Below are 12228 nucleotides of genomic sequence, written 5' to 3'. Positions count from 1 at the left end.
CTCCTGGACTGCACTGCGCTCTCTGTCCACTCCCTATGCACTGTGGCGACTGGACTATCGCCAAAGGCACTTTGCTGTAAAAAGCTGAAGTACTGTCTGTCACGGAAACACCTAGGGACAAAGGAGAGATGAAAGCAGCTAAACACAAAGCAACACTCCCACAGCAGAAAGGAAACCATCCCATAACTAGGCAAATACTTGTCAGAGGGAGTGCAGCAAAGATTCACCCTCGGTCTGCCTGAGGAGAGATTGGGCAAGCTCGGCCTCCAGAGTTCAGAAGAATGACTGCAGTGAATTGTGCAAAGTTTATAAAGGCCTTGAGTAGATCAGGGAGGAGGATTTCTCTGGGTGAAGAGTCCTCAACCAGGGTTCACTGCTTCAAAACAACTGGGCTATTTTGGACTGAAACGTGGAGAAATTTTGTCAGTTTTAAGGAGGGGAACCTTCACAATTCTCTACTCCGAAGCCTCAGTCATTGATCACATTCAGTAGAGAGACAGATTGATTCCTCTAATATCCAGACGTCTCTGGATACGGGACTAGGGTAGTAAAGGCAGAGGTAGATCAGCCACAATGTTTTTGAGTGGCAGAGCAGGAGACTCCTGTTCCATTACTTGTGTTCTTAATTGTGGCATAAAGTCCTGGTGGGGGCGGGTCTGTCACTGTATAACACCGGGGTACGGTACTGGTGGGGGCGGGTCTGTCGCTGTATAACACCGGGGTACGGTACCGGTGGGGACAGGTCTGTCGCTGTATAACACCGGGGTACGGTACTGGTGGGGACAGGTCTGTCGCTGTATAACACCGGGGTATGGTACTGGTGGGGACGGGTCTGTCGCTGTATAACACCGGGGTACGGTACCGGTGGGGACGGGTCTGTCGCTGTATAACACCGGGGTACGGTACCTGTGGAACTGGTTTTGAGCAACATGAGTGAGCACAGAAGACATGCAAAGCAGAATTCAAATGACATACAAAGTGCTTTTTGATGAAGTCCTGGTGCACAAATAAATTCAGATGCAAAAGAGGCTGGCAAGGTTCCAGAAATGACAAAAGGTGCTACTGTCCAGGCAGGTGGGGCAGCTGATCAGCTGCTCACACCTGTCGGGGGAGATCAACGCCTGGAGAGGTGGTGGGGCAGGGGACGGACAGCACCCACTGGCTCTAATACTCATGGGAGGCACACAGGGAAGGAAGGGAATTCACTGGGGGAAGGTCTGGATGGGCACACAATACTCCAGCAACCGACAGGATGGAGTCAGGCGCAAAGGAAAATGATCGACTCACCCCATCCCTCACGTCGAGATCTCCCAGTGACATTCAGCCCCAGGTGAGGGGCTGTGCCTGAGCTCGGACCCGTCAGACCTCTGAGCAGTGCCAGGTCCTCAGTGTCTCAGTGGGCACGAGGAGGGAGATACACACCTGGTGACCACCAGCTTCAGGTTCAGTGACAGCAGGACCCACCGATCTCAAGGATCTGAGAGAATCACCGGTGATCCCCACCAGCACCCCTCCCCCAGGAACCATTCCCCACCCACGAGCCCAATGGGCAAGGTTCAGCACGTGGCACACTGATGCCCAGACCCCTGGTCCTTTAGCCACAGCTGGGGGAGCCACTGAACACAATGGCAGGCTCCCCACTGGTTTCACACACATGGCCAGCTGCATTGAACCCAAATCCCCTGCTCCGACTGCCCCCAAGGACTGGATCTGGCCACCAACACACAGAGCAGTGGTGGCAGAGTGGTGTAGCGGGTAGAGCCACTGCCTCACAGTTCCAGGTTCGATCCCGACCTAGGGTCCTCTGTGTGTGGAGTTTGCACCTCCTCCCTGTGACCCATGTGGGTTTCCCCCCGGGATACTCCGGTTTCCTCCCACATCCCAATGATGTGCGGGGTCAGTAGGTTAATTGCTCCCCCCCCAGTGTGTGGGTGAGGGGTAGAAGCTGGGGGGAGTTGATGGGAATGTGGGGAGAATTAACACAGGATGAGTGGAGATGGGTGATTGACGGTCAGCAGGGATGCAATGGGCTGAAGGGCCTGTTTCCGAGCTGTGCCACCCCCATGTCTGACCAGAAGTGGGTTGGTCTGCTGGTGACACCACTCTCATGGATTTCTGCAGCCTCCGTGTGTTGGATAAGTCAGTTTCACAGCTTCCCCATGAGTTATCCAGGAACCGCTGCACTCTTGTTGCAGCCAAGTTTAATGCGACATGCAGGTTGGGAGCACTTATCGACAAGGCACAAACTTAACAGATCACTAGACTTTAGAACTATTCAGCAGTTTAACTACAATGGTGTCTATTAACTAAAAGCAAATTAATTTACCGCAAAGCCTTATAAACAGCAACCTTTGTAACACAGGCTGACTCATTAAAGCAGGAACCGTGACATGGACCATTTGGGTTGCAGCCCGCTTCCCTTTCAGTCTGTCGTGTTACTTCTCTGAACTGTTGCATTATTCTTCCCTCAGGCTCTCAGTTCCCCTCAGCAGCCTAACTGTACCAAAGAACACAAAGACCAGACCCTCCCTCAGACAAGGAACAAAGCAGGGAAGAGACGGACTACCCCAGGTTTGGAGGGGCTTGTCCTTGGACGGCCGGACCAAGTGATGACTTGCACTCTCTTCCCCCATTTTTTAACCCGGCGATCCAGATGGTGCACACTGTGAAACTGTGGCCCCTCCCCTGCACCCCTCCCCGTACTTACGACATGGTCTTCATTTCCTTCTTCTCACTTTCAGGCCGTGCGCGGTTCAGCACCTTGAGGAAGTCCGAGGTCTTGGCCCTCATGCGGGTGTGGATGTAAGCCTGACAACAACACGGTGACACGTCAGCTCCCCTCCAACAGGACCATCGCGGAGGGTCAGTGTTACCATTCCCAGGGCGAGTGGAACCAGCCACTCTCCTCTGACAACGGGGTGGTCGGTGGGAGAAGGGGAGGTGGGACCAGCGCACGCGTCGCTTCCAGAAAGCAGGGCCGGGGATGCACCCAGTTTGTAAACCTCAAAGTATGTCCCAGCTCCAGAGACCAGGGTTCGATCCTGACCTCTGACACCCAAGGGGCAAATTCTTCATGCAAAGGGTGGTGGGTATATAGAACAAGCTGCCAGAGGAAGTGGTTGAGGCAGGTACAATGACAATATTTAAAAGACACTTGGATAGGTACATGGATAGGAAAGATTTAGGGATATGGGCCAAACATGGGCAAATGGGACTGGCTTAGATGGGCATCTTGGTTGGCATGGACCGGTTGGGCCAAAGGGCCTGTGTCTGTGCTGTATGACTATGGATACAAGCCCAGTAAAGGTCCTTAGATCTGCTTCTTACGCATAAACATACTTGTGTCATTGAGACAAGCGATATCGTTGACACTACTGCAGTTGCAGGCTCACCACAGCCCTCAAGGGAGCTCCCACAAGGGAGAAATCACTTTATTGGGAGTAGTCTATAAGCCCCCAAATAGCCACCAGGTCACTGAGGAGCAGATAAGTAGGCAGATTTTGGAAAGGTGCAAAAAATAACAGGGTTGTTTTCATGGGTTACTTCAACTTTCCCAGTATTGATTGGCACTCCCTTAATGCAAAAGGTTTAGATGGGCAGAATTTGTTCAGTGTGTACAGGAAGGATTCCTGACACAGTTTGTAGACAGGCTGACTAGCAGAGAGGCCATGGTGGATCTGGTACTAGGCACCGAACCTGGTCAGGTGACAGACCTCAGTGGGCGAACATTTTGGGGATAGTGACCACAACTCCCTGACCTTTGGACAAGGATAGGAGCAGACATTATGGGAAAGTATTTAATTGGGGGAGAGCAAATTACAATGGTAGTAGGCAGGAGAAGTGTAAATTGGGAACAGATGTTCTCAAGGAAATGCACTGCAGAAATGTGGAGGTTGTTTAGGGACCACTTGTATGGGGTTCTAGGTAGGATTGTTCCACTGAGACCGGGAAAGGATGGTAGGGGGAAGGAACCGTGGTTAACAAGAGAGGTGGAAGGTTTAGTCAAGAGGAAGCGTATTTACAAGAGGCATAAATAGGGTAGACAGTCAGAATCTGTTCACCAGGGTAGAAATGTCAAACACCAGAGGATGTGTTTTTAAGGTGGTGGTGGGGGGGGGGGATAGAGTTTAAAGGCAACCTGAGGGGCAAGTTTTTTTTTTTACGCAGAGTGGTAGGTGCCTGGAATGGGTTACCGGGGCAGGAGTGGAAGCAGGCAGTTTGGTGGAGTTTAAGAGGCTTTTAGATAAACACATGAATATGAAGGGAATGGAGGGATGTGGATGATACACAGGAGGAGGACATTTAGTATAAGTTGGCATCAAGATCAGCACAACATGGTGGGCCGAATGGCCTGTCCGGTGCCGGACAGTTCTATGTTCGAGAATCACACCCACTTAAGTACCTGGAATTTCAGTTTCCAGCCTTGGGCACATGACGACAACATTTATCACACCACACTCATTACCTTCATTTGTGCCACCAGATCAACTCCCTTATTATGAAAGCTGAGTTCAGGTAACTTTAATTCTGACTTGTTTCCATCCCGCCCTCCCGAGTCCACACACTTACCCTTCTCACTCTGCTCATCGTTACCAGTTTCCTATTGTGCACTGTTATCCTGTCCCTTCTTTCCAGATTCCTAAATTTCCCCTTACCCTGCCTGTTTGCATTAACAACTAAATGAAGCAGCAGGTCATAAACAGAAATGAGACACCTTCCACTCTGTGAGGAGAGCAGCATTTACACCAGGCCCAGGGTACGCTGGAACATAACGGCTGCTCTGTCACTCACCTTGGAACACTTGATGTGGTAATGCAGGTAATCCCTGAAGGTGTGAATCAGGTTGATGGTGTTATCACGGGTGCTGGGGTTGGTGTGACGAGGGAACAGCACTAGTAAAGGAAAAAGAAAGATGAATGTTAAATGTGGCTTGGAGCGAGGAGGGTAGGAAACACAGCTCCCAGCCCGGACGTCAGCCCACAACACAAGCAGACGGTCCAACCAACCAAAACAGGCAAAGCTCATCTGAAAGGTCTTCGACTTGAGACGTTAACCATTTCTCTCTCCACAGATGCTGACTGTTTTCAACATTTGTTTTTATTTCAAAGCTCACCTAAAGATTTACAAACTCCCAAGGTGTTGAATGTTACACAAAACATTATTAGGTGCTTTGAATGTTCGGAATGATTTGCACATTTGAAAAGACCAGCCTAGTTTTGGGTGAGAATATTTCACTGGGCAGAACCAGCTGAAGGCTGACTTAGACCACTGGACTCACAGCACTTCCACAAGAGGACCAGCCACTTACTTTACCTCAGAGAACACTGAATAGAGGACTCATCAGTCAGGGCACTGAGTATAGGAGTTAGGACTTATCTTGCAGTTGTACAAGACATTGGTGAGACTGCACTTGAAGAATTGTGTACAGTTGTGGTCACCCTGTTATAAGAAAGATGTCATTAAGCTGGAAAAAGTGCAAAGAAGATTTATGAGAATATTGCCAGGACTCAAGGGCCCGAGTTATAGGGAGAGGTTGGGCAGGATAGGACTCTATTCCTTGGAGTGTAGGAGACTAAGGACAGGCACAGTAGTGTAGAGGTTAGCGTAACGCTTCACAGTGCCGGTGACCCGGGTTCAATTCTGGCCGCTGTCTGTAAGGAGTTTGTACGTTCTCCCTGGGTCTGTGCGAGTTTCCTCTGGGTGCTCCGGTTTCCTCCCACATTCGAAAGATGTATAGGTTAGGAAGTTGTGGGCGTGCTATGTTGGCGCTGGAAGTGTGGCGACACTTGCGGGCTGCCCCCAGAACACTCGACGCAAAAGATGCATTTCACTGTGCGTTTTGATGTACACGTGACTAGTAAAGATATCTTATCTTATACAAATATATAAAATCATGAGGGGTATAGATAGGGTGAATGCACACAGTCTTTTTCCCAGGGAAGGGGAGTCAAAAACTAGAGGGCACAGGTTTAAGTATTTAAAAGGAATCTGAGGGGCAACTTCTTCACACAGAGGGTGGTGGGTATGTGGAATGAGCTGCCAGAGGAAGTGGTTGAGGCAGGTACAATAGCAAAATTTAAAAGGTACTTGGACAGATACATGGATTGGAAAGGTTTAGAGGAATATGGGCCAAATGGGACTAGCTTGGATGGGCATCATGGACGAGGTGGGCCGAAGGGCCTGTTTCCGTGCTGTATAACTGTGTCTCCACAATGTACTTGCCAGAGATATGATTTAAAGGTACTAAATTTAGGAAGCACGAGGATCCCTGGGGAAGTGATTTAATAAAAGAATATCCTCCCTTTGATTTTTGTTCCCATTTATTTAATTGTCCTCTCTTTGAATCTCTCATCATTAATTCCCCCTCGCTCAGGTCTTCCCACCGCCCCCACCATTCGCTGCTCGGTGGGAATGGACAGGCTGGGAGCGGGCACTTACCGAAGGTGATGTAGCCGATGTTGTCACCCACAGCCGCATCAGTGTCCTTCAGCTCCAGGGGCGGCTCTCGATGGCTGAACAGCACCTGGGGCGCGGTGTGGCTTGCTCTCCGACCTTCTTTGAACTCCTTAGAAATGCACAAGAACAAAATACATCAGCTGTGGCAAGAAACTCTGAGCCAATTACTGAACATAAACCAATACACACATCATTGGGAACACGCTGGAATCCGTTATTAAACTCAAGAGCTGTACAGCACAGAGACAGGCCCTGCTGTCCATGCTGCCTGTTGTACCCATCTATACTAAGCCCATTTACCCATACTGTCCATAACCTTTATGCCTTGACGATTCAAGTACTTGTCTAGATGAGTCTTCAATGTTCCTACCTCGTTCGCCTTTTCAGGCAACATGCTCCAGACTTCAACCATCTTGTGTGGAAAAATCCCCCCCAAGATCCCCTCTAAACCTCCCATCGCCTTAAACCTGTCTTCTTGCATTAGACACCCTCACCATGGGGAAAAAAGATTTTTACTTTCTACCCTTTCTATCCCCCTCATGATTTTGTACACCTCTATCAGGTCACCCCTCAGCCTCCTCTGCTCCAGGGAAAACAAACCCAGCTTGGCCAATCACTCCCGATAACCCTGATGCTGTAATCCAGGCAACATCCTGGTGAATCTCCTCTGCACCGTCTCCAGTGCAGTCACATCCTTCCTCTAGTGTGGTGACCAGAACTGCACACATTACTCCAGATGTGGCCTGACCAATGTTTTATAAAGTTGTAACATGATGTCCTAGCTCTTATATTCTATTTAAGGTAACAACAGGGCACTTAGAAAATCACAAGGCAATCAAACTGAATCAACGTGGTTTTATGAAAGGCGAAATCACATTTGACCAATTCATTGAAATGTTTAATACTAGAAGGCATGCATTTAATGTGAGAGGGGACAAATTCAAAGGAGATGTGTGGGGTAAGTTTATAGACACACACACACACACACACACACACACACACACACACACACAGGCACATGGAAATGCAGAGAATGAAGGGAGATGGACATTCTGTAGGCAGAAGGGACTAGTTAGGCTTTTAATTACTAACTGAATTAGTTTGGCACAACATCGTGGGTAAAAGGGCCAGTTCCTGTCCTATGTTTGCGCTCTTTGATAAACAGGGTGGATAATGGTGAACACGCAGATGTAGTGTATTGGGATTTTCAGGAGGCATAAGGTGCCATGTAAAAAGGTACTGTACAAGAGTGCAGGGGTTGGGGTAATACCCCAGCATGGATAGGGTGTCAGCTAATAGAAAGTCAGGATAAAGGGGTCATTTTGGGATTGGCAATTTTTAACTAGTAGAGTGCCAAGGGATCAGTACTGGGACCTCGACCATTTACATTCTCCATGAAGGGAACAAGTACCACTACCAAAGGGACATAGATTCAGTGAGGGGCAGGAGGATGGTAGATGGAGTATACTGTGGGAAAGTGGGAGTTATCCACTTTGGAAGGAAGACAAACTGGATTGTAAATGGAGCAAGAATACAAAACATTATGGGACAAAGGGATAAGGATGTCCTGGTACATGAACATAAAGGTTGACAGATGCAGCAAGTAACTAGGAAAGATCTTACTGGAAGGGACATGGATTATCAAACAGTAAAGTTTTAACAAAACTTTAGAGGGTGCACAGCATAGTTTTGGTCTTCATATTTACAGAGGGATATATTTGCAGTGGAGGCAGTGTAGAGAAGGTTCACTGGTTTAACTGGAAGGGCGATGTATGGAGAGCAAATCAGAATCAGGTTTGTTATCACTGACATATGTGGTGAAATTTGTTGTTTTGTGGCAGCAGTACAGTGCGAGACAAAGACATAAAAATTACTATAAGTTACTAAAATAAATAAATAGTGCAAAAGAGGAATAATGAGGCAGTGTTCATGGATTTTGAGGGCAGAGGGGAAGAAGCTGTTCCTGAGTGTGGGTCTTCAGGCTCCTGTACCTCCTTCCCGATGGTAGTAACGAGAAGAGGGCGTGTCCCGGGTGGTGAAGGTCCTTAATAATGGATGCCACCTTCTTGAAGATGTCCTCGATGATGGGCAGAGTTGAGCCCATGATGGATCAGGCTGAGCCTACAACCCTCTGCAGCCTCTTTTGATCCTACATATTGAAGCCTCCACACCAGGTGGTGATGCAACCAGTCAGAATGCTCTCCACCGGACATCTGTAGAAATTTGCAAGTCTTTGGTGACAGACCAAATCTCCTCAAACTCCGAACGAAGTAGAGCCACTCGCATGCCTTCTTCATGATTGCATCAATGTGTCAGGCCCAGGATAAATACCGAGATGTTGACACCGAGGAACTTGAAGCTGCTCACCCTTTCCACTGCTGATCCCTCAGTGAGGACTGGTGTGTGTTCTCCCGACTTCCCCTTCCTGAAGTCCACAATCAATTTCTTGGTCTTGCTGACGTTGAGTGTGAAGTTGTTGTTGTGACATCACTGAACCAGCTGCTCTCTCACTCCTGTACGCCTCTTCGTCACCATCTGAGATTCTGCCAACAACAGTGGTGTCATCGGCAAATATATAGATGGCGTTTGAGCTGTGCCTAGCCACACAATCATGAGTGTAGAGAGAGTAGAGCAGTGGGCTAAGCACGCATCCTTGAGGTGCACCTGTGTTGACTGTCAGTGAGGAGGAGATCTTACTACCAATCCGCACCGACTGTGGTCTCCCGATAAGGAAGTTGAGGATCCAGTTGCAGACGGAGGTACAGAGACCCAGGTTTTGAAGCCTGTTGAGCCTATTCACTCTGAAGCAGCACAGGGGTCAGTCTCACAGCTTCAGTGACCTGGATTCAATCCCAACCTCAAGTCTAGTTTGTGTGGATTTTTCACATTCTCCTTGTGACTGTGTGGATTTCCCTCAGGTGCTCCAGTTTCCTCCCACAATCCATTTGAGTTGGTAGGTTAATTGGCTTCCTTAAATTGCCCCCAGTGTAGACAATTAATGTAAGATTAGTGTAAAAGTTGGTGATTGATGGTCAGCAATGGACTCTGGACTGAAGGGCCTGTGTTCGTGCTGTATGATCCTATAAACAGAATGCTGAAAATACCTAGCAGGTCAGGCAGCGCCTGTGGAGAGTTAATGTTACAGATGGATGACCTGGCCAGTTGGACACAAATTAGAAAGACTGGTTATCCAAAATTGTTGAATCCAATTGAGGACTGCAACATGTTTAGATAGATGAGCAGCTGTGCCTTAAGCTTACGTGCAACAGGTTAATAAAATTTAGATACAGAACAAAGGCTATGAATATGAAGTGATTGTCACATCAGTTACCCACTGCAAATTAAACATATGAGAATCTATGCTCACAGTTTTGGAACCAATCTGGCTCACGGCCCAAGGAAACAATGCTGGCTGCTTCAGAAGTTTCAAGTTACAGCCAGTAGTTAATAAAAGGAAGGAGAAAGGGGAAGATGGTTTGATGGTAAACAGGTGCAGGTTGACTCACTCAATGGGTGAATTAAATGAGTCTACAACTATTCTCTAGTGATAGGTCTGTGTGGGAGGGTGCAGTGAGCATGGACTGTGCTGTCAGGTGTAATTAGTGCACCTTGTTTGCTTACCTGCATGAAGACCTTCCCAATCACAACATCATCATCGTCCTTGAACACCGTGCTGAAGACCACCGTCACTCGGTCCTTTTTGGCCTCCACATACCTGCAAGATGAGTGAAACATTGGTCAAATTACTGGACAACGGTGGAACCAACCGTCCGGTGGTGAGACCACACTGGACATCAGAACCTGCCAGGGGAAGGGCTGAGTTTTGACAGTGCAGGAGCTGTGCTTACAGTGAGTGACCCAGGACAAACAAATGGCAGAATTCTTCTGCTCTGTACTGCAAGCGTTTGAAACTGTAGCCAGTGGATATCCAAAAGCAATTCCACCCTGACAGGTGACAATGCTGATCAAAGGTTGTGGTAGCCAACCAAGTCCAATCTGTAGGAAAACCAGGATTAACATTTCACTTCAACCTGAACTATTAACTGTTTCCTCACCTGCAGAATGGTTCCAGCATTTTCTTTTTTTATTCCTAATCTCCACCGTCTAATTCATTCCATTTATTGCAGATGACTCTGCCTCCTGTTCGCTGAATGTTATGGTGCTGAAGAGCAGTAGTACTCAATTGACTTGTATTGGTGTTTGAAAATTTCATAAACATCTCCAGAATTTAGTCACGCTTGTGGTTTATCCTCCTGAGGATAGAGAGCACAGGAGCAGGCCCTTCGGCCCACCGTCTGTGCCGACCATGATGCCAGCCTAACTAATCCCATCTGCCCACATGATCCATATCCCTCCATTCCCTGCCTGCCCATGTCTAAATTCCCCTTTAAAGTTGTTATCATATCTGCCTCCACCACCTCTCGTGGCAGCATGTTCCAGGCACCCACCACTCTAAAAAAAATTCTTGCCTCGTAAATCTCCTTTAAATTTCCCCCTCTCATCTTAAAGCTATGCCCTTTAGTGTTTGACATTTCCACCCAGGGAAAAAGACTATCTACGCCTCTCATAATTTTCTATCAGGATTCACCTCAGCCTCCAACATGCCAGAAAAAAAAAATTTCCAGTTTGTCTAACCTAATACACTCCGATCCAGGCAACATCTTGGTGAATGTGAGTCATAGAGTAGTACAACATGGGAACAGGCCCCTTGGCCCAACTGGTCCATGCTGACCAAGATTCCCATCTAAGCCAGTCCCATTTGCCTGCATTTGGCCCATATCCCTCTAAACCTTCCCTATCCACAGACCTGTCCAAGTATTTTTTGAAGTGTCTCCTGCACCTGCTCCAAAGCCTCCACGTCCCTCCTGTAACGGGGTGACCAGAACTGCACACAACACTCCAAAGGTGACCTGACCAAAGTCTTATACAGCTGCAACTTAACTTCCTGACTTTTATGCTCAATGCCCTGACCAATGAAGGCAAGCATGCCGTAGGCACTCTTTGCCACCCTATCCAGGTATTGCCACCTTCAGGAAGCTAGGGACTTGATAGGGGAACAGAGCTGCCCTGAAAATCCCCCTGCACCTGGAGGAGAAGAGGTGGCGTTAAGGTGCTCCCCATCCCTTGGGCCATGGGACCCAAAACACATCCGTCAGATGACCATCCACTGCATAAAACTAGACAAGTGGACACATTAAACTGAGGACCCACTGGACAGCGTTGCATGGAGAAGGAGCAAGGCAGTAAACCAACAGGCCGGAACAGATGAGGGCAATGGGAAGACCAGGATCCTTCAAAGGATCATGGAAAGGGTCAGGAAGACGAACAGGCAGGCCTGACCGATTATTGGGAACTAGTCTGCAGAGAAATGTCTCCCAGAGCATCGCCCAAACCCTCCCCTGCCCTCCAAACAGACTCCCCCACATCCCAAACAATTCCTCCACTGTCCATCCCCTAACACCCAGACACCCCCCACCTCCAGCTGCCAAAGCACTCACAGGGTCTCATCGTCACGGTAATGAATCAGGGCTCGCTTCTCTCCCTCCTTTCCCTCTGCCTGGAAGTTGAAGTACTTCTCGAAGACGGAGGCGAAGCAGTTCCTCTTCAGCATGCCAGCCTGGTGCACCACCTCCGCCTTGTTGGGTGGAATGCTCTCCAGGTCAAACAGCAGAGACACGTTGTACCCTGCAAAGGACAGAGATGTCTCAGAATGGTTGCAACCCATGACAGAAGACCAGAACCATACTCTGTCCAAGATCTACCATATCTGCT

The 12228-nt window shown here is 48.5% G+C and overlaps 1 protein-coding gene across 1 annotated transcript in view; it reads right to left on the bottom strand.

Annotated features, from left to right (window-relative positions):
• The window catches only part of arpc2 (actin related protein 2/3 complex, subunit 2), a 33418-nt gene that overhangs the window by 2186 nt on the left and 19004 nt on the right, over positions 1–12228 (bottom strand). Inside the window, exons 5-9 of the mRNA XM_052014846.1 lie at positions 11955–12141; positions 10078–10171; positions 6439–6565; positions 4792–4892; positions 2708–2808 (exon numbers count right to left, since the gene is read on the bottom strand). Coding sequence (XP_051870806.1) covers positions 2708–2808; positions 4792–4892; positions 6439–6565; positions 10078–10171; positions 11955–12141 — 610 coding nt within the window. The remainder of the gene's footprint in view (positions 1–2707; positions 2809–4791; positions 4893–6438; positions 6566–10077; positions 10172–11954; positions 12142–12228) is intronic.

Source organism: Pristis pectinata, chromosome 1, assembly GCF_009764475.1.
Source record: "Pristis pectinata isolate sPriPec2 chromosome 1, sPriPec2.1.pri, whole genome shotgun sequence".
Lineage (NCBI taxonomy): Eukaryota > Metazoa > Chordata > Chondrichthyes > Rhinopristiformes > Pristidae > Pristis > Pristis pectinata.
The sequence above is the reverse complement of the archived record's forward strand: the minus strand, read 5'-3'. Positions and strand labels throughout refer to the sequence as shown.